Source organism: Musca autumnalis, unplaced genomic scaffold (genome assembly GCF_047663935.1).
Source record: "Musca autumnalis isolate F117 unplaced genomic scaffold, ASM4766393v1 scaffold_5, whole genome shotgun sequence".
In the NCBI taxonomy this organism is placed as follows: Eukaryota; Metazoa; Arthropoda; class Insecta; order Diptera; family Muscidae; genus Musca; species Musca autumnalis.
In genome coordinates this window covers 124,885,632-124,909,573 of record NW_027412088.1, presented here as the reverse complement: position 1 = coordinate 124,909,573, position 23,942 = coordinate 124,885,632, and the positions used below count along the sequence as shown (strand labels likewise).

The following is a 23,942-nucleotide window of genomic DNA, read 5'->3' as shown; positions in this document are numbered from 1 at the left end:
GAACGTTGGAGTCGACACGTCCTCTTGGAGTCCAATGTTACTTCATCTACTGTCGAGGAAACTAGACCGAAGTACTTACAGCCAGTATGAAAGGTCTATTGTCAACCCAAGGGAGTTGCAGCAAGTTAGCCAATTCCTAGAATTTCTGGAGACTCGATTCCAGTCAATGGAGGCGATGGGTCAAAAGGAAAAAACGTCACCTAAATCGTGTGCTACAGTGGCATCGGCAAACCAAGGAGACAACATGTGTACTCTGTGTAAAAATGGCACCCATAAGCTATATCACTGCCAGAGCTTTCTCAAAATGACACCGCCAGAACGACTAAACTTCACTCAAAAGCAAAAACGATGTGTGAACTGTTTAAAGGCGGGCCATTCATCGAAGCAATGTACAACACGATGTTGCACGAAATGCAACAAGAAACACAACACATTGTTGCATCCAGAACGCAAGCAAGGGTCTACGAACAAACAAGATAGTCGTACGACTTTATCAGCTGGAACTGGTACAAAGCCTGCCGGTGGAGTAGCCTCCGTAAATTCTGAGTCGTGCAATAATCAGGAAGCCACGGCGCTAGCTGCTGCTAATAAAGAACAAATCAGCTCGTACGTGGTACTCAGCACTGCTGTAGTAAAAATAAAGGTGGATGAAGCAGAAGTGGAGTGTCGCGCTTTGCTCGATTCGGGATCCCAAGTCAATTTCATCACAGAACGTTTAGTAAAGCGACTTGGCATTTCAATGCAAAAATCAACAATCAATATCAACGGGATCGGTGCAACCAACACTAGAACAAACCATCGAGTAAATGTAGCTCTAAAGTCTCGAATCAACAATTATTCGACTCGACTTGAAGCGTTTGTTTTGCCTCGTATCCTATCACCACAGCCATCACAATTCATTAACATTGAAGATTGGTCGATTCCAAAGAATCTGACGCTAGCTGATCCAGCCTTCAACCGTCCTGATAAAATTGATATATTGCTAGGTGCAGAACATTATCACGAACTATTGTCGATTGGACAAATAAAATTAGCCAAGAATCTCCCTACAATGCAAAACACTGTGTTTGGATGGGTAATCTCAGGAAAAATTCAAGAGGAACAGCCCAGGAACCTTACATGCGGAATATGTACGACGGATGAATCGCTTGACGCCTCTATCGCCCGACTATGGGAATTGGAAGAAATCAAGACAACCAGCAAACCAATGTCCCTCGAAGAAAGACAATAAGAAAATCACTTTGAGCAGCACACCACCAAGGACAACAAAAATCGATTCGTAGTTCGAATACCATTTCATCAAAACCCCGACGCCTTAGGAGATTCTCATGGGATCGCAATCAATCGATTCTTTTCCCTCGAACGCCGGTTGCAGAAGGATCCGGAGTTGAAACAACAATATGTCAAATTCATGGAAGAATATGAAAACCTAGGACACATGACAAAAATATCGACAGATGCTATTCGCTCACCACACTACTTTATCCCACATCATTGCGTACAACGACCTGAAAGCACAACAACAAAGCTCCGTGTAGTATTCGACGCTTCGGCCAAAACTTCGTCAATGCATTCGCTAAATGATCTTATGTACGCAGGACCTACGGTTCAGAGCGATCTGTTCTCTATACTACTGAGATTTAGGCTACCCAAGTACGTTTTTACAACTGATGTCGAGAAAATGTACAGGCAGGTCTTAATCTCTCCTGAGGACCGCCAGTTTCAACTAATAATTTGGAGAAAGGATGTCACTCAGCCTATAACCTACTACCAACTCAACACAGTCACATATGGCACAAGAGCCGCCCCATATCTGGCAACAAAATGCCTGCAACGAATGGCCAAGGAGAACGCAATCCGCTACCCACTCGCCTCGCAATTTCTGCAAGAGAACTTTTACGTCGACGATGGCCTGGGCGGAGCCGACAGTTTAATAACCGCAGTAAATTTGCAGCAGCAACTCATTCAAGTTATGAAAGACAGCGGGTTCAACTTACGCAAGTGGTGTGCTAATAACCCTCAATTGCTTAAAGACATTTCAGAAGGAGATCAAGAAGTAAATTTAGATTTCGAGAGCTCAAAGGCTGACACCGTTAAAACATTAGGGTTAACATGGCTTCCAAAAGATGACACCTTCTGTGTAAAAGTCAATATTGATCCCGTCAGGAGAGTCACTAAACGTACAGTGACTTCAGATCTTGCCAGACATTTTGATCCATTAGGGGTACTGTCTCCAGTCACAGTTACGGCCAAAATATTCATACAAGAATTGTGGGAGTTAAAATTAGACTGGGACCAATCGTTACCAGAATCCTTACACTCTAAATGGACCACGTTTCGATCGGACTTAAACGCTCTAAAAAATCTTCAGATATATAGACACATCTTTAAAGGGAGAGTGCCAGAATCAAGGCAACTAGACATCTTCACAGACGCGTCAGAAAAGGCGTACGGCGCAGCGGCTTATATGCGATCAACCTTTAAAGATGGAACAATCATGACACGTCTCCTATGTTCGAAGTCTCGCGTTGCCCCACTCAAAAGGCAAACCATACCACGGTTGGAGCTTTGCGCAGCAGTACTTGGAGCCCAGCTAGCTTCAAAAATCAAAATCGATCTTCAATTGACGTGTCCAACCTGGTTTTGGACTGACTCAGAAATCGTGCTGGCCTGGATAAACTCATCATCCGCAGCATTCAATACATTTGTGGCCAATAGAATTGCAATCATACAAGAAATCACTCAGGCAGAACAGTGGCGTCATGTCAGCTCAAAGTGCAATCCAGCCGATGTACTATCTCGCGGCATATCGCCGACAACCCTTAAAGATTGTACTCTTTGGTTCTGTGGTCCCTTGTTTTTACACGGAAAGGATACAACATGGCCAGAAAAATTCAATTCAAATCTTGCAATTTCGACCAATCTCGAGAGAAAGAGGAAGGTACCAGAGGCACTCGTCACTTCAGTGACACCAACCAACTTTATGTACAACATAAATCACAACAACTCGTTCATCCGTCTACAACGAATCATAGCATACGTTTTGCGTTTCATTACTCAGAGCAGATGCAACAAGTGAGAAAAGGCTATAGTCGGTACGGGGCCGACTATGTGATACCCTACACCACTACCTCTGTGAATAATCTTTTCACTCGAAAACATTTCGTTTATGGAGATACGAAAGTTTTCACCTATCTGGCTTTTATACCAAATGACTTAAGGGGAACTGAACCAAAATAATTAATATTTAATTTTATATTTGACTACTGTCGACATCACCAACATCAATGGGCTTCTATGTCTGTGAGAAAATTTCGTGATGATCCGATCAAAATTCCGACCTGTAGTGTGATTGCAGAAAAAGTGGAAAAAGGGATGCAGTAACGACTATTGCGATATCTCTATTATTTGACTACCTACGCCAACCTACTTTGCATAATTTTAAATATGGGATTTTCTACTTTCTTAGTCAGGCTTTGCTTTTAGAAGGTCCCCAACCAAAGGTGTGTCATTACTATTAAAATCGCAAAAATGAGAAGTTGGATTTTATTAGCGACTATTGCGATATCTTCGTTGTTTGACCACCTACGACAACCTACGTTACATCGTTGTAAAGGTGATATTTTCTACTTTCATTGCCAGGTTTTGCTTTTGGTATACCCCTTATAGAAGCTGAGATATTCGCTTTGGAAAAAAACGTTGTCTTTTTATCCACATAAGTTTTTTGCCCATTCCGATCCCTAAATATTATCCGACCATCATCAAAATCAATAGGCTTCTTCCTCTGTGAGACCCTCATTAACCCTCGTGACGATCCGATCAAAATTGCGCGCAGTAGCGTGATTTCTAAAAATAAAAATGGAAAAATGGGATGTATTATCTCCGTTATTTGGTCACCTACGCCGACCTATTTTGCATCATTGTAAAGACGGGATCATCTACTTTCATAGTAAGGCTTTGCTTTTGGAAAGTATCCAATCAAAGCTGTGATATTCGTCATTATAACTAAAATCGCAAGCATGAAAATTTTGAGTTTATTTGCGACTACTGTGATATCTTCGTTATTTGATCACCTACAAGAACATACTTTACATCATTAGAAAGGTGATATTTTCTACTTTCATTGTCAGGTTTTGCTTTTGGTATACCCCATATAGAAGCTGAAATATTCGCTTTGAAAAAAAAACGTTGTCTTTTTATCCACTTAAGTTTTTTGCCCTTTCCGACCCCTAAATATTATCCGACCATTACCAAAATCAATAGGCTTCTTCCCCTCCGGGACCCCCATCAACATGCAAAATTTCGTGACGATCCGATCAAAATTGCGACCTGTAGCGTGATTACAAGGTTTAGATGGACAGACGGACAGACGGACGGACGGACGGACTGACGGACGGACACACATAGCCAGATCGACTCAGCTCGTCGAGACATTCATTTTGGTATATATAAGTATGGGTCTACGACCATTATTTCGATGCGTTACAAACTTTTTGGCCAAAACCAACTTATAATACCCTCCCCACATAGTGGTGTAGGGTATAAAAATACCCTTCGACAGGCCCAAGGATCACTTACAACGGTCGAGCTAGACACGGCTTTAAGGCATATCATCAGGCACATACAAGAGTCGGACTTTAAGGAAGAAATTCAACAACTGAAGAAGTATCAAGAGGTGCGTGGAACAAGTAAACTGAGTAACCTGTCACCATTCTTGGACAATGACGGCCTAATTCGGGTTGGGGGTCGTCTTGAAGCATCGTCTTTGTCATTCGACTCCAAGCATCAACTTCTTATTCCCTACAATGACCCAATTTCAAAATTAATATTTGAAATGGTCCACAAAGAAAATAAACATTGTGGCGCACAAACATTGCTGGGAATCGTACGACAACGGTTTTGGCCACTAAAAGGGAAGATTATGGCTCGAGCTACGGTTCATCGCTGTACAATTTGTAGCAGAGCTAAACCAGCATTTTTTAATCAAGTTATGGGAAACTTGCCTTCCACGCGTGTCACACCAGCCAGAGCCTTCATTAATACTGGGGTAGATTTTTGTGGCCCAATAACAGTACATTACAAACTTCGCGGAAAACGGCCACACAAGGCATACATTGCAGTATTTTGTTGCTTCTCGACGAAGGCAGTACACTTGGAACTAGTGAGTGATCTCACAACAGAGGCATTCATAGGTGCTCTTAAAAGATTCATCGGACGACGTGGGCACTGCCAAAACCTATACTGCGACAACGCAACGAACTTCGTAGGAGCAAAAAACCAGCTACCTGAACTGTCAACCATCATACATACAACAAATGCCCAAGAAGCCATTTCAAATACTTGCAACAACAAGGGCATTCAGTTTCATTTCATTCCGCCAAGAGCGCCACACTTCGGTGGCCTCTGGGAAGCCGCTGTCAAGTCAGCAAAACATCTTCTAATCAGAAGCATGGGGAATGCATCCTTGACTTATGAAGAACTCGAGACTTTGGTCATTGAAATTGAAGCCATATTAAACTCGAGGCCTATTTCTCCGATGTCAAATGATCCCAATGATATAGGTGCACTCACTCCAGGACACTTTTTGATTGGAGAACCACTCACTGCACAAGTGGACTCGCAAGCAAAGCAACCAACCTTAAGCCTAGCGACAAGGTGGAATCTGGTTTCTCGACTTAAGCACGAATTTTGGAGCAGGTGGTCACGAGACTATCTAAACGAACTGCAATATCGCAGTAAGTGGAAAGAGCAGTCGAAGAATCTACAACCAGGAGCCATTGTCATTATAAAAGAAGACAATGTTCCGGTCATGAAGTGGCCCTTAGGTCGTGTTATCAAAACATACAAAGGAAACGACAATTTAGTGAGAGTTGCTGACGTAAAAACCGCATCCGGAGTTTTTAAAAGAGCTATCCAATATTTAGCACCACTTCCGCGACTCGAAGAAGACAATACCTGCAAAGACTTGCCGACCGTGCAACTATCACCAAACCCGACCAATGAGGAAGAGCTGGAGACGCAATCATCCTCAACATCAACAGACGAACGTCCAAGCAAAAGGAAACGAACAACTTCAAGCTCTAGCATCATGCTAACGATGATCGTAGCTCTATGTGCACTTCCCTTAATTTGTGCAAACAAAATAGAGGTAACCAAGTTTGAACCCAACATTGGAATACACTTTGAAGGAATTGGCACCACACGTATCTCAAGATCAGACTGGAAACTTATAACGTACTATGAACTACAACCATACTGGCGAGAGATGGACACATTTACAAATGGCACTTCGGCACTCCAGAAGTTATGTACCCTCATATCCCAAAGGACACCGTGTCTGAACATTCTACATACCCTTGAGCTCGGTTTCTCAGACCTCAAGGACGGAAACCTTTTGCTAAAAAACAAAAGAAGCAAACGTGGTGCTGTAAATATTGTTGGAAACATTGCTAACTCACTTTTTGGAGTTTTGGACTCAAATTACGCGGAACAAATGTCAGACACTATCACCTTAATCAAAGAAGATGAAAACCACATGAAACAGCTCTTAAGAAACCAAACCTCAGTTATTAACTCAACCCTCAACATTTTTAAACAAGATGAACTACAACTAAAAGAAGACTTCGACAGCCTTGATCGTCAATTGAACAACATTGAAAAACGGCTACACGAAAACGAACAATCATACTACTGCACTCTTTTTAATGTAAACTAATATATGTTGTACCAGCATATCAAATTTCAGTTGAGCATGGCTCAACGGCGGGGAGCCTGTTCAGACATTCACATCATCGAAAATATATTTATGCTTAAAAACAAACGTTGGTCTTAAAGACTTTTTGCATTACTATGTCTAAATAATAAATAAACAAAATAATAAATGTATGCGTTCATGCTTTTGTTCATATCGTCATAACTCATTCATTATGTCATTGCGATAAACGAAACGTTCTAGTTAAAAACTGCAAACGCAGATTTATTGTTATTAACTAAAAAGTCAACAACAATGTCGTAGAATGGTTGTAGGCTAATGAATCACAATAGTTATTTTTGTAATAATTATTAAACCATTTTACTAGGTCAAGATATTCAATGTAAATGTGCAAGTTAGCAATAATTTAGTATTTAAGAACAAACTTTTCAATAAAGAAATGAGAAAGTGAAAACTACTTATCGTGTTACAATCATTTCCTCTCCGTCTTAACCAAGTTTATGTGCTTGCGTTAAACCTATAATTTTATCTTGGTGACACTGCCTTGATAAAAGACATCTAAAACCTCATTGAAGGACAAAATAGTCCCTTCAAAATACATATACAAAGAGGTTTTTATACACTCACCAGCTCTTAAAGCGCATTATAAAATAAATCATCGTAATCAAGCTCCTTTACCAAAAGAACAACAGTTAAATGTATGGGATTACGAACAAGAACAACAGTTTTTATGTGAAATGAATAATAGATATTATATTGATCAGCGAAGAGGACAGATGCAAAATTTATTAAGTAATTGGCAACAGACTCATCAGAGTGCTTCGTTTCAGAACCAAAGTTGTCAACCAGATAACAACCAACAAAATCAACAGCAAAATCCTATCCAATATAACCAACAAAATCCCTCACAAAGAAATTAACTTCAACACCAAGGACAAGAACAACAATATTTATCTGAAATAAATAATGGGTATTATGGACACCAACAGAATGAACAAATTCAAAATGGATTATTTGGAGCGAATAATTGGCAACAGCAGCGTCAATGGAATAACTTATTTACATATAATGATTTCTCACAAAACAATAACATAAATTATAATCAGCAATATCACAAACAATATCAATATTACCCTCAACAAAACCATCAACATTATACTCTACAATATCAACAAAACCCTATACAACAATACCAAGTATACGGGTATGGACAGCATCAGCAACAAATATCTCAACAATATCGACAACAAACCTTTCCACGTCAGTTAAGTCTATCACAATACCATGACCAACAGAATTTATATCTACAACATTATCAACAAAATTCACACCAACAGCTTCAACATCAATTTAATGAAGTACAACAACATAACCAACAAAATTTCAATCAAAACAATAACCCACAAATGTATCGATTTTGTGATTCTTGCAATGTAAGTATACCAAAAAAATCATGGTTTAAACATTGCAAAACAACAACTCATAAAGAGAATAGTTCTAAAGTAATTGATGAAAATATAAAATTAATAACAAGTGGTTTCAAAAATCGTATAGAAATGTTTGAATATAAACTAACAAAGGATACATTTGAAATCAATGAAGTATACGCTGACGCAAAGAAAGCAATGATTGAATTAATGAATAATTCTTTAGCACGCCACAATGTGTTAAAATTTAATGTGGAAGCTATTGCACAATATTTCAAGAGTTCTGGAGAAAAACAACAACAAAAAGAATTTAAACATCACACTCCAATGCATCAGATTACGAGGGTTGATGACATAGAAGAAATATTAGATGAACATATTGATTCATTGAGAAATAAAATTTACGAGTTTCAAGAACGTGATTCGGGATGGGCCATATGGAAAATAATAAGCATAGGAATAAACATAAATAAATCTACACCACCAATACATAAAAACCTCTAAATCACTCCAACATAGAAGAGCATGCATAAACATTTATAATCGAGATGTATATTGCTTCAAATGGCACATTATTGCAGCGTTAGAAAACTCGAAAATTGCTAACCCTAGTAGAACATAAACATATGGGATAGATGATATTTCTGCCCCAATAATCTATCTTCTATATATATAAAATTGAAATTTGTTTGTCTGTCTGTTTGTTTGTTTGTGCCTTATAGACTCGAAAACCGCTGAACAGATCTTACTGAAATGTTAAGGGTACATTGCTACATGGCCTGGAATGAAAATAGGCTATATCATTTTCTGAAATTTCGCGTTGATCTGGAGATATAGCATCAAAACCGGAGGTACCTCCAAAAAATTTAGATTTTGTATGCAAATATCTTTAGAACTGTTACAGATACAATCTCCAAATTTTGTATGCGTGACGGAGTTTGATGTAGAAATAAATTTACCAAATTATATTCAAATCGGTTCAGATTTGGATATAGCTCCCACATACATATATTTTCGGCCGATTTCCTTATTTTATGTACCAAACATGCTATTTATGTCCAATTTCGATGAAATTTGGAATGTATGACGGAACTTGGTCTGGAAATAAACGTGCCAATTTATATCAAAATCGGTTCAGATTTAGATATAGCTCCCATACACTTATATTTTCGGCCGACTTCCTTATTTTATGCACCAAACACGCTATATATGTCCAATTACGCTGAAATTTTGAATTTCCCACGGAATTTGGTCTAGAAATAAATGTGCCAGATTATATTGAGATTGATTCAGATTTGGATATAGCTCCCATATATATTTTCGGCCGATTTCCTTATTTTATGCACCAAACACGCTATATATGTCCAATTTCGCTGAAATTTGGAATGTGTAACGGAATTTGGTCTAGGCATAAATGTGCCGAATTATATCGAAAACGGTTCAGATTTGAATATAGCTCCAATATATATTTTCGGCCGATTTTCCACATTTTATGCACCAAACACGCTGTATATTTTCAATTTCGCTGAAATTTGGAGGGTCTGACGGAATTTGTTCCAGAAATAAATGTGCTAACTTATATAGAGATCGGTTCAGATTTGAATATAGCTCCCATATATATTTTCGGCCGATTTTCTGTAGTTTATGCACCAAGCACGTTATATATGTCCAATTTCGCTGAAATTTGGAATGTGTTACAGAACTTGGTCTAGAAATAAATGTGCCAAATTATATCGAAATCGGTTCAGATTTGGATATAGCTCCTGTATATATTTTCGGCCGATTTCCTGTATTTTATGAACCAAACTCGCTATTTATGTCCAATTTCTGTGAAATTTGGAATGAGTAACGGGATTTGGTCTAGACATAAATGTGCCAAATCATATTGAAATCGGTTCAGATTTGGATATAGCTCCTGTATATATTTTCGGCCGATTTTCTGTAGTTTATGCACCAAGCACGTTATATATGTCCAATTTCGCTGAAATTTGGAATGTGTTACAGAACTTGGTCTAGAAATAAATGTGCCAAATTCTATCGAAACCGGTTCAGATTTGGACACTACATATGTCCAATTTCACTGAAATTTGGAAAGCGTGACGCAATTCGTTCTAGAAATAAATGGGACAAATTATACCGAAATCGGTTTAGATTAGAATATAGCTCCCATATGGCGAATAACAAAATTCCTTTACAATTCCATTTGAAAAAAATTAAAAATTTTTTTTACGAGCACATCTACGATTTTTGGTACAGAGGTAAAGGAAAAAAATCCGGTTTCAAATCTGCTCGCGTTCACGAAATTGGCCAATGCGCGCAAAAGTTATAGCGGTTTTTATTCTCATATAAAGAAAAAATATTTAAAAATATCTTTTTTGTTGTTATGAGAAAATGTATGCATAAATCGTTAACAGCAGTCCATATCTATTCGTAGATGTTTAAATAGTTATTAAATTTATTATTATTTTCGCGGAAAGTCAACAAATAATAAAAAAATTTTGAAGTAAATCCAAATTATCCTGTCCCAGAATCCGTACAAACCCTCAAAAAATAAATTAAAGAATATATGCGGAATCTAGACAATGCGTAGAAAAATATGATACCAAATTTATAGAGATTGGGTACATAAATTGCATATTATAGCAACAACAAAAGAGAAAAACTTATTGTTGGAAAATATTGTTGCAAATATTTTTTTGGTTTGATTCTAAAAATTAGAAAAAAATATTTGGGAGTTCTCCAACTATTTTGCTAAAATCCCATAGAATAAAGAATGTATACAGTTAAAACTTCATCAAAAAATATGGTTTACCATCGCGAGAGTTTAACAGATTACTGTGATAACTTATAAGGGTAGGAAATTAAGAGTAATATTGAAATTACAATCATTCAATTAATATTATAATTAAAAAGCCTGTTATTCGCGAATTAGTTAAAGTCGGTTGATGCGCATCCGTTTTTGGATACAGCAAATCAATCTCTGTCAAAATTTATGCATATTTCGATGTTTCACTCAGGGGCCATTGTGTGCCACCAGTTGCATCATACACTGCAAAAAACCTTAAAGTTGGTAAAAGTCGCGCAATGTGCATACGATTTTGATGCGCATCCGGTTTCGTCAGCGCCTATCAAAAATACGTCCAAATATACCAATTTTAATTAGATTCTTCAAGAACCGCGGATGTGCCTCCACATTCTATTTTTGGTGAAAAACCCATATTACACGCGAATCTCTGTAATTTATGACACGCGTTTTCGCAAATATTATAATCGCGTATAAAGGATTCCATTTACGTAAAAAAATTTCAAGAAAATCGCGGTTTAGTACGCGGATTTGTCGAAATAATTTTTTGCTGCTTTTCCTATTTTCAGGGTATCTATATCCGCGGTTTTAGTGGATGGATTCGATCGCGGAAGGTATCATTAGATCCGTCGCGTAAAAAAACTAAATTCACGCGGGGTACAAAGGAAATTGAATGGCACTTGTAAATATTAAACGCAAAAAATAGGTTTTTTAAAAAAAATCACGCATCAAATATTGGCCTTTAGACTCCAATTACTAGGATGCTGTAAGGAGCACACTCATGAGATACGCATTAAACGACGTAGAATTACGAGTTTTATAATCCTAATGTGAGTTTTGAATATTATCTTGTTGCGCGTCCGAATTATTAAAACAATTCAAAAAACCCCGAAATTCCGGCTTCAAAATGTCAGCATCAATTTTAGGTGGATGCAGTGGATATATTGAAAAATGATACACTAGTATCATATTGCCCATGAAGTATTCTTTGAGTCTTTCTTTGGGCATATGTCTATAAAATGTAAGGTTAAGCCTAAAATCGGAAGGGAGCATAAAAAAACTTGTTGGCTTCAACCCATTTTTACCTATTATTCTACATTGATGCCAACACAGCTTCCACGTAAATTAATTTTAATGGTCGACCTTATGGGATTCCTCCTAAAACACTTCAGTTTAAAGAATGTATATCATACTATATAGAATATGTTAACAGTTCGCGAATTCTGAAAGGGTGAAACTCAGATTCATCGATTGTAAAAAATTTTTGTTTTTCGCCATATATATTTTCGGCTGATTTTCCGTATTTTATGCACAAAATGTGAATGTAAGACGGGATTTGGTCTAAAAATATGACAAATTATATCGAGAGCGGTTCATATAGGAATATAGCTAGCAATATATATTTTCGGTCGATTTAATGTTTTTGTTGCGTATGTTCAATTTCAATGAAATTTTGAAGACTTAGCAGTCAGTAAAAGTCATCATTATTTACAGAAGTACTTATAGTTGGGAAGGAATTGACCAAGGCTACAGCAATTAAGTATCATATCTTTGAGAGACTTCTTAAGATTTATGTTTTATTATGATATATCAAAATCATTAGGAATACTTATAGGCGGAAAGGCTTTCCATAGTAGCTTCATAGCAACCCTGATTAGCTATATAAGCTATATCTCCTTTATTTATTCGTTAAAATATTAAAAACGTTTATATAATTATGCATTCCATTATATTTTATCGTAGTCGGGGCAGCAAAGCGCACCGGGTTCAGCTAGTAGAAAATAAAACACAATAGTTTAGTAAGAAGGTTTGGCTCAACTGCCGGTGTTTATTTATGGTAAACGATATTACTTTTCTACTTAATGTATGTACAACGATATGTACGCGATGCTTACAATAAAGCGCGGTTCTTGTGCTTGATTGCAAGATGTCGATCGATCTTTGTTTATTTTGTTTATTATTATGTTGTGTTGACATCTGCATGGATGCTTGAAGAGGGCGGTTGTCAAGTGAATATTCGTTGAAATCTCTAATACAATTACAGGGGTGTAATAAATGGGAATGAGGAGATTTCAACGAATATGCCGATGCGATTCATAGGGCCAACTAAAACAATTTGATCAATTCTAACTTAAACAAGTATCACACACTATTTTTGGGATAAAATTAATATAGCTCCCTTGCCAGTGAAGTTTCTTAAATCTCTGTTGCCGCAAAAGCGAAAATCCTGTATCACTGCCGTAGAAATGATCCGCAGAAACCGCTATTAAATACGTGATTAGGAGGGTTGGCGTTTGTTTATTCGTTTTAAAATTTTATAACGGTAAAAGTAGTGTAAATCTGGGTGTCTAAACTTTGTGTGTTTGATATTTTATTTGGATAATCTGTTTTACATCTTCGTTAACTTAAATGAAACAGATAGAGTTGATGGTGAAAAAGATTTATTTCAGATTTCTTTTGGTTTTTGTTCAAACAATAATTAATTGATTGTTTCACAAAATGTACAAATTTGGTTTGTATTCACTTTTCGTTTTACATAGATTTTAATTCAATGGTGTTATCTTGTAAATAGAGTTCAATTTGGTTCGATTACTTAAAGTTCAGTTTTTTGTATAATATGTAATTTGATCACTTTAACACTTCTCAGTTATTTCCTCGGTTTTTATTTTCCCGCTTAAATTCAATTTGTTTATGCGTTGTCTTTAACTACCGTGAACCGACTAAAAAACTCTTTCGCAATCACTTGCAAAAAGGGCATTAGAAAGTTTGAAACAGAATAAACAACAACATCATCGTTGTCTATGCAAGGCCATAGGCACGTGCGTGTGTGTATGTTGTTGTTGTTTATGTTGGTCAGAGAATTGAGTGAGGATTTTACTAAGAAGGAGAAAATAAAAATAAGAATAATAATTCAAGGAATAAGCAACTAACGATAAATAGGACAATTGCCGATCAGCTGCTTATGGCGCGTTCCATGCCAAATTTGACCCATTTATAGTTAAATTCTAATATTAAATATTGTGATGGTTTTTTTTACTGGTTCAATGGACTTTGAACATTCAGTCCCCTCGGAGTGACTTTACCACAAGTTACCAATAGCTCCAACAAAAACATATCCAAGCGCCGTTTCTGTGTATATCTTTGTAGAAATTGGCACCTATCTCGATGTCGACTGCTGCATTGCATCTGGGATTCGGATCCGCTAGGGTATCTGGTGGAAGATCAATGGTGGGGTCGTCGAAAATAGGCCCTGCATACGGCTTTTTTGGGAGTTTGTTTGTCAATATTGCACGTATTACCCGTTTCCAACGGGTGCGTTCTAGGCGAGGAGCCATCACAAACTTCGCAAACTGATCCTCATTATGAGTAAAGATTTCTAAATTGAGTTTAGTTTGAAGGCTGATTGAGATTCGCGAGACCGTGGCATTGAAGCTTAAGCTTGATCGGCATGTATGCCACATGCGTTCAAGGCCAGGAATTTCAATTCGGACTTGGGCTGTAGGTACAACAACTTTTGACCAAGCAAATGGCATGTTTGGTCTTGGCGCCAGTTTAAATTTATCGTCCTCCAGAACGGGGAAACCTTGGAAGGCGATGGTCGAGTGGATGATAGAGATCGTGTAGAAGGGTTGTGGCTAGCCGATACGGATCGTTATTGATGTCGTTTGGGCGATACGGAACGTTCTCGTCCTGGTTGCTTTTGGTGGCATTTTGATGGTTCAGTACGTACAGGTGATAGCTGATTTTGAGGTCACTTTGAAGTTGTTGGTCGGTCTTGTGTTTCATGATGCTTTGACGAAGAACTGCGATCAGTTGATGATTTGACCTTACAATTGTTTGTCGATTATGGCCGTTTTATATTGCCAGTAGATTGTCGTTGTTGAGCTCGACTTGGTCGTTCATTCTCTATCTCCTTCAGTAGTGTTGCATAATGAATCAAAGTATTATGTTTTTCTTGGCAAATCTTGCAACTAAGTTTTGTAGGGCAGTTGTTGCGTGTAGGACCGAGCCAAACAGTTTATGCAGTATTCGAATTGACAGACAACGTCGAACCTCTGATCCTGGTTAAGGTTGCGAAAGGCATTTCAGGTTTTGATGGCGTGATCCTGTTGGCATAGCCCACAGGAATATTTCCATCCAGCTGGTCGGAGGTCCTTGTGGTGGTCAGTGGGTGCCATATCTAAAAAAAAAACAAATGTTGATGGTAGTGTATGGTGAAGATGAATAATGGAATGATAAAGTTAATTAGAGAGTAACAGAATAAGCTTTGTTATTGGACGTCGTATGACACCGTTTGAAGTTTTTAGGTTAACGACTCTGACATTTTTATCTGATCCTGGACATAATTTTACGATTCTGCCTAGCTTCCACTCATTTTGAGGTAATCGGTCATCTAGAATGATAACTATGTCATTAAGTCGAACGTTGTCCTGCTGTCTTTTCCATTTGTAACGTCGATGTAACTCCTTCAAGTATTCGGTCTTCCAGCGCTGACATAACATCTGAGATAATATCTTAAGAAGTTTACAACGATTGGTGATCGTTAAATTTTCATTAGATATTTCAGGTTCAGGTGGCGTCAATAAAGGCGAGCCAATGAGGAAATGTCCTGGCGTGAGTGGCGAAAGGTCGTTCGGATCATCACTGATTGGTGACAGCGGCCAAGAATTTAGGCAAGACTCAATACGCGCCAGTATTGTCGAGAATTCCTCAAATGTGAACGTCATATTAGGTACAATTTTCCTGAGATTCATTTTAAAGGATTTTACCCCGGCCTCCCAAAGTCCACCCATGTGCGGAGCCCCTGGAGGAATGAAGGTCCACTCTAAGTTTTGATATGAATACTAGTGGGAGAGGTCATTTTGAATTTTCCGGAATAGTGCCATTGTCGGAGTACATATTAGCTGGACAGCCACGTCGTCCAATAAACCTAGTAAAAGCTGTCGAGATAGTAGGGTGTATTCTTCCCGAAAGTAGTGAGACTGCGTGAGTAGAATTGCTTTAGATTTGCCTATTTGGATTTCGTCATAGAGGATGTCATTCGAGGAACCTTGACGTCTAAGTTTACGTATTATTCGAGTGGTTCTGGCAACATATGCAAACCAACGATATGCTTTTGATAAAGTCGAAAAATTTTTGAGAGGATCGGTTTTTTTTCAAATCTGTTGTCGAGGGAATTATGAATGTTTTGATTTTCTTTTGTTCCAAGCAAGTGTCACTGATTTGCTGAGTTTGTGGCCAACAGTTAGTTGGTTTTCGGAGCCATGCAGATCCATGCCACCATAAGTCGTTGGTTTGTAAGTCGTTAGAGGAACATCCTCTTGTTGCAATATCAGCTGGGTTATCAGATTAATCTACATGACTCCAGTTCGATGTTCCCACTTTATCTATAATGTCTGATACACGATTGGCAACAAAGGTGTTCCAGGCATATGGTTGTTTCTTAAGCCAGGCTAGGACGATTGTTGAATCAGTCCAAAAAAAATGTCTCATATAATCCCAAATTTAGTTTCGGTATAACTGAGGAGGTCAAGTTTGCCAATAAAACTGCCCCACAAAGTTCTAATCTAGGTAACGAGATCTTCTTTATAGGAGCAACTCGAGTTTTTGCAACCAAGATTGTTGAATCAGTCCAAAAAAAATGTCTCATATAATCCCAAATTTAGTTTCGGTATAACTGAGGAGGTCAAGTTTGCCAATAAAACTGCCCCACAAAGTTCTAATCTAGGTAACGAGATCTTCTTTATAGGAGCAACTCGAGTTTTTGCAACCAAGAGGTGTGTGTGTGTACATCATTGTTTTCCTCAAGTCTGATAAACAAAGTCGCCAACTTGATCAAGCCATACTTGTTGCATTACGAGTGTGGCCATGACAATTATTGGCGCTAACTATCCACAGGGATCAAAGAACCGCGCGATTATTGAGAGCACTTCTCTTTTCGTAAAAGTCGATTTAAGAGAGATGTCGGGTTAAGGAAATGAGAATGAATCGCTGCTGACATTCCATTTAATGCCTAAAGTCTTTGTTGAAAAGTTTTCGGATAGATGAAGACAATCGTCAGACAAAAGACTTTCTGGTGGTAGATCATTAATGATTTTGGGATTATTTGAACTCCACTTTCGCAGGTCAAGTCCAGCGGAAGCGAGTGCAAAGCTTAGCTGACTCTTAGAGGCAACTGCTTCTTCCACAGTGTGTCCTCCAGCCAGAACGTCGTCAACATACACATTGTTTAATAATATGTGCGTTGCTAAAGGATATGTTTCCTTAATGTTCTCGGCTAACTGTAACAATGTCCTTATTGCCAAGAACGGGGCACAGTTGACTTCAAACGTCACTGTCAGGAGTTCAAAGTCTTCAATTGGCCCTTTTGGCGATTCTCGAAACAAAATCCGTTGATATCGGGTTTGAGAAGGAGTCACTAGAATCTGCCTGTACATTTTTGTGATGTCGGCATTGTATACGTATTTATAGAATCTCCACTTCAAAGTTTGAAGTAAGAGATCCTGTTGAAGGATAGGTCCGGGATACATAAAGTCGTTCAAACTCTTCTTATTATCTGAAGGAGATGAGGCATTAAATACCACTCTTAGTTTGGTGGTCACCCTATCAGGTTTTATCACCGCATGGGGTGGTAGATAAAAATTAGGTCTATTATCTATATCTTCTTTTAAAACCTTCCTCATGTGGCCCAAATCCAGATACTCTTTGATGGTTTTATCATATAATTCTTTGGCTTCTGGTTTCCTGCTGAGCATTTTCTCCATGCGAAGAAACTGAGCCATTGCAATGGTCCTAGAATGCCCAATTTCCTCCTTGCTTTTGAAAGGAAGCTCAACCAGGTATCTCCCAGAGGGAGTTCTTGAAGTTGTTGACTTGTACAAGTCTTCGCAAAAAATGTCCTCTTTGGATCGCAAAGTCTTACTTGGCGTCTCCTCCACCTCCCAGAATTGTGTGAGGAGGTTATCTAACGCCACTGCGTTAAATAACGAGACAGGTATAGGTGACTGGGTTGATCGCTCGACAGGTCCCCCCACAATCCACCCAAAGATAGTTTTTTGTGTCAATAAGGAGCCATGGGAGCGCATCGGAACGGCGAAGTCAAAATTTTTGTGGTAAATGTCAAGGCCAATGAGAATGTCAATTGGTCTACTCTCATAGAAAAGTGGAGTAATTGTCGATAAATATATTCTGAGGGGGCAAATTGAAAGACAAAGTCTTCAGAACTGGCGCCCATACGTCTAGGATGAAGTCAGGAGTAAACCGCGACCGAGGTGAGAAGTTACAAGCTTGTGTTGAGGTTTCTGTCACTGCTGGTTTCAAACCTGAAACATGCACCAGGTTCGTTTGGTTGGAAGTCGAAGTCTATTTTTGAGTTTCTCGGAAATTAAGGGCGATTGCAAGCCGGAATCGATGATTGCGCGGGCTACGTATCTTTGACCGTGTGATTCAACTTCCACTAAGGCCGTGAAAAGCAAAGTCTCTTCCGATTTCGACTGAGATCTGTTTTCGTCACGAAAAGCAAGTGAAGTCAGATAATTGGATTCAATGCTTGTGTAATAATTTAAGAAATTTTGCTCCGATATGTTGTTTCTGTTTTCACTTGGTAGTTTGTGTGTATATTGTTGAAAATTTAATGTTTAATGTAAAAAGATCTATTTTTAAACTTTTTTGTTTGTTCTTTCGTTTTAGGTTCCACCGTATGTTTTCCACTGATATGTTCCACTGTGTTGCAATGTTCACCGTATTTGTAAACTGTTTGTGCTTTTTTTTATTTTTTCCAAATTATTTGTTCTTTCTTCCAAAAGTTATTCAATGTTCACTGTTTTGTTGTTTTTGTTTTAAGCTTTTTCTACTTTATAATTTCATTGTTCCACTCTGTGTTTTTGTTGTTGCAGGATTTTTTCTTTCGCTGTTCACAAACTTCTTTTTTCCAATTTTTATTTTTGTAATTATTAAGAATTTTCTTAACCTCACTTTATTCGGCTCGACATGGACCAAATGTTTAGCACTTTACCTTTTTTACACTTTTTTCCAAAACAGAAGATTTTTGGTTTGTTTGTTTTTAATCTCAAATTCAATTTTTTTTATTTTCAATTCAGTTTAGGGTTTTTTTATGTACAAATGATTTACAAAGGTAAGTATGGCACTTTTCAAGGTAAGTAATTTTGGTTATATTCACAGGTGAGTATTGGTATTTAAATTCTTTAAATTCTCACGGTAAGTATTGGGTTTATAATTAAAAGGTAAGTACTAATCTGGTAAGTATTTTTCTCTTCTTCATTAATTTCACAGGTAAGTATCAAAAGGTAAGTAACTTTGTACAATATTTAAATGTCAATTTATAATTTTCCACTGTACAATATTTCACATTTATATTACATTTTTTATAACCTTTTTATCTAAACACTTCGATCACGGCGGGGGTGTACGTTTGTTGCGCTTGATAACTAAACTTCGAATGACATTTTTCAACGTCATAAGAAAACCTGTTTTGGAGTTTGCAAATATTCCAATGCCTAATGGAATAAACAAAACTAATAGCGAAAACAAAACAACAACATACCCCTGCATGGATGCTGTTGTGTGTGTATGTAAATGCCCACCGCTAACCAAAAGTGGTGTCTGACCATATTAGATACCACAGTGTTAGGCCGAGAAATATGGTACACTGTATAAAAATGGTACATTCATGTACAATATCAATTGCATGGATTGTGTGTCAAGGATAGCTTAACAAACAACGTAAGAAACAAGACTGTAGATGTAATGGGTCATGAGATATTTGCTCCCATATGCACATGTAATGGGTTTGACAAAGCTTGCCCTTGTATTTCTTGAGACTTGGATGCTTCTGCGTCTATCTTTCAAACGGAATTCGATATCATCATCTAAATTGCATGGATTGTGTGTCAAAGATAGCTCAACAAACTACGTAAGAAACAAGATTGTAGATGTTATGGGTCATGAGATATTTGCTCTCATATGAACTTGTAATGGATTTGACAAAGCTCACCCTTGTATTTCTTGAGACTTCGCTGCTTCTGCACCTATCTTTCAAACGGAATTCAATATCATCATCTAAATTGCATGGATTGTTTGTCAAGGATATCTTAACAAATAACGTAAGAAACAAGACTGTAGATGTAATGGGTCATGAGATATTTGCTCTTATATGGACATGTAATGCGATTTGACAAAGCCTACCCTTGTATTTCTTGAGACTTGGCTGTTTCTGCATCTATCTTTCAAACGGAATTGGATATCATTATATCAATTGCACGGATTGTGTGTCAACGATAGCTTAACAAACAACGTTAGAAACAAGACTGTAGATGTAATGGGTCATGAGATATTTGCTCCCATATGGACATGTAATGGGTTTGACAAAGCTTAGCCTTGTATATCTTGAGACTTGTCTGCTTCTTCACCTATCTTTCAAATGGAATTCGATATCATCATCTAAATTGCATGGATTGTGTGTTAATGATAGCTTAACAAACAGCGTAAGAAACAAGACTGTAGATGTAATGGGTCATGAGATATTTGCTCCCATATGGACATGTAATGGGTTTGACAAAACTTACCCTTGTATTTCTTGACACTTGGATGCTTCTGCGTCTATCTTTCTAACGGAATTCGATATCATCGTCCAAATTGCATGGGTTGTGTGTCAACGATAGCTTAACAAACAACGTTAGAAACAAGACTGTAGATGTAATGGGTCATGAGATATTTGCTCCCATATGGACATGTAATGGGTGTGACAAAGCTTAGCCTTGTATATCTTGAGACTTGTCTGCTTCTTCACCTATCTTTCAAACGGAATTCGATATCATCATCTAAATTGCATGGATTGTGTTTCAATGATAGCTTAACAAACAGCGTAAGAAACAAGACTGTAGATGTAATGGGTCATGAAATATTTGCTCCCATATGGACATGTAATGGGTTTGACAAAGCTTACCCTTGTATTTCTTGAGACTTGGATGTTTCTGCGTCTATCTTATGAGATATATGCCATCATATGGACATGTTATGGATTTGACAAAGCTTACCCTTGTATTTCTTAAGACTTGGCTGCTTCTGCATCTATCTATCATTATCATCATATCAATTGCCTGGATTATGTGTCAAAGATAGCTTAACAAACAAAGTAAGAAACAAGACTGTAGATGTAATGGGTCATGAGATATTTACTCCCATATGCACATGTAATGGGTTTGACAAAGCTTACTGTTCGCACAGAAAGTTTATATTTGTGTGCCCGCAGGAATTGAATAAAAACACGATTTGTTTCTAATTTAAAATTCACAATTTATTTGGTTGCTTTCGATAGCCGGTTATTTGTCAACTAACTAAATGTTCTTATTTTCTAATCCCTTCTTGGGGCCACACACAAAGGGGAACAGAACGACATATGAAACATAAAACATTAGAAGTAAAACATGCGAAAATTGACGATCAAAACAAGTAAAGAAGGGCTACAGAAGTTTTGAATTGTATGCAAAAGCATACAAGAAGAACTGCATTTAGCAGTGTTGTTGTTGCCCTTCAAACACAGATCGAACGATGAAGACGAATAACACACAAATGCCTAAACCAAGTAGGCAATGTTGTTGTTGCTTCTCACTGAGGCGGACACAGCACAAAAGAAAACAAGGAAATGTATTCCGTACAAAAATGACACAAACTCGACACTGCACATTAGGGTGGGACGAACGATACGAACATTAAGGTGGGCCGAATATAATATTAAATTAAATAATAAAATGAAAGGCCCAAGTGACACAAATGACAAATAACAACAATAACACAAAAACACAATAGTATTCTGCTCCAACATCCTCCGCCCGTTGAATCCTAAAGGTTCAAGTACATATTGTAAGGGAGCGATTTCGTGGATGGGGCGACATCAACATAATCCTCTGACTATAGGTGGTTTTTCGGCAACAAATGTAGGAAAATAAACGAACAGCATGGCGAATGGGATGAGTGATTTCGGAATACAACCAGAAATTGGATTCAGACCCACATCAGTGGTACTAATTTGAAGGCTTTTCGAGAAAAATGAGACCTTCTGCAACGACGATATATACTAGGGTTTCCAAACTATGCACTCTATTCCAAGTGGAGCGGTATGTTGCAAAGATCGGTACTTTAAAGGTCTGTTGGAGATACAAAAAACAAACGGGATTATTCGTATCCGATATAAATATGAGAAAAGCTTATCTAAAATGTCCAAAATGACATTATTTCCACAATTATAGAATAGAGTTGATGGCGACAGCTTTCCGAAATTCTGGAACATCAAGCGAAAATTCGTTTTCTGTACCCGGCCAATTTGAGACATCGTGTGTTTGGACATGTCTCCGAAATACCATTCGAGTTTCTTCTTTGGGCTTTCTGACACTATTTATTACATTATAGTTCAGATTCGGCGAACGAGGTTTGATCCGCTGCAGTACAAGTTTGGAGTTAGTCCAAAAGTGCAACGATGAGCCAAAATGGTATATTTTGTATTTCGATTTTAGCCACGATTTACTGAGAGACCCTCCAGCAAGTCGATGTAAAGATTCACCTTTGATTGCAGCAACTTTCGATGATTTACAATTCCAAGAAAATCTAATATTTTTGAATGCGAGCGACGAAACTGAAATTTTTTGGCATTTTTGACATCGGCCAACACGATATTACAAAGAAAGACATATTGCTTAGCTTTCCAGAACATACCCAAGGTTTCGGTAATTTCGTTGTCCGATGTATTAATGATGTTTGCTGTATCATCATTCCAAGTGAGCGACGCATTGTTGCTATTCCGCTTTGCCAATTCGATACTATTCAATTTCAAAATTTGTAACAACTCGTCCTCCTTGAGGGCTAAAGTTTCGATATTATCGGCGCCAGTATGTACGCCATCGACGTAAAGATCTTCTTGTAAGACCTCCGAACCACAAGGATGACATGTGCCATGTTTACCTACAATGAGAAACAAACTACGATATGCGAAAAAGGAGGCGGCCGATAAGCCATAAGTAATAATGTGTAATTCGAATACCTTTATATTATAATTTTTGTTACTTATCCACAAAACGAGTTGAGAACTTCTATCCGGTTCTCCAATGCGAAATGTTCGAAATGTCTGCAGTGAGAGTGTATTTGTTCCAGCGAAACGAAAAGAGTGTGATGATCAAATCCTCTGGTATTGTTGGACCGACCATCAATTTATCATTCAACGAATGATTCGACGAAGTGCCATCTGAAGCATCAAATACTACTCGAAGTTTTGTGGGACTACTATGAGGCTTGAGAAAACAATGATGATGTATTATATAATGCGAATTATTCGACGATAGAGTGTAGGGTGACATGTATTCGAGCGACACATATTCTTGCATGATTGCTTCATACATCAATTTCAAAGTTGAATCACGTTCAATTCGTCTTTCGAGCGACAACAAACGTCTACGAGATATTTCCAATGAGTTGCCAAGATAATTGGGTAATTTCTTGAATGGAAGACGAACTTGTACACTTCCATAAGAATCCAAACTACTATTTTCGACAAAATGATCTTCGCAAATTTGCTCTTCTTCAGTACATGTTGTAGGAGATTTTGAATACTCCTCAATTTCCCAGAATTGTTTCGAAATTTCATTAATATTTTGTTCTCGTGTACTTAAGATTAAGTTACACATCAACGAATTTGAATTGGAACGACTAGGCGACGAACCACCAACTATCCATCCGAAAACTGTATTTGTGAGACACGGCAATCCATTTCCCAATGAAATTTTGCCATCCAACAATAAATCGAAAAAGACTTCGGCACTCAGCAGCACATCTATAGGTTGTGGCTTGTAGAATAACGGATCTGCGAGTTCAATATTTTGGGGAATCTTCCACTGCGAATTATTGACGAATTCACCAGGCTGACGAGACGAAATGTTTTTGGTAACTGCAAATGTTGAGGACCACACGAACGAACTACTTTTCGATTTTA

General features: G+C 37.8%; 1 protein-coding gene across 1 annotated transcript; it reads left to right on the top strand.

The window, feature by feature from the left end:
- Positions 1 to 2,497: 2,497 nt before the first annotated feature.
- Positions 2,498 to 18,693, top strand: LOC141386745 (uncharacterized). The gene is made up of 2 exons (XM_073955665.1): positions 2,498 to 2,831; positions 18,632 to 18,693. The coding sequence occupies exons 1-2, from the start codon at positions 2,498 to 2,500 to the stop codon at positions 18,691 to 18,693; spliced, it is 396 nt and encodes a 131-aa protein (XP_073811766.1).
- Positions 18,694 to 23,942: the final 5,249 nt, after the last annotated feature.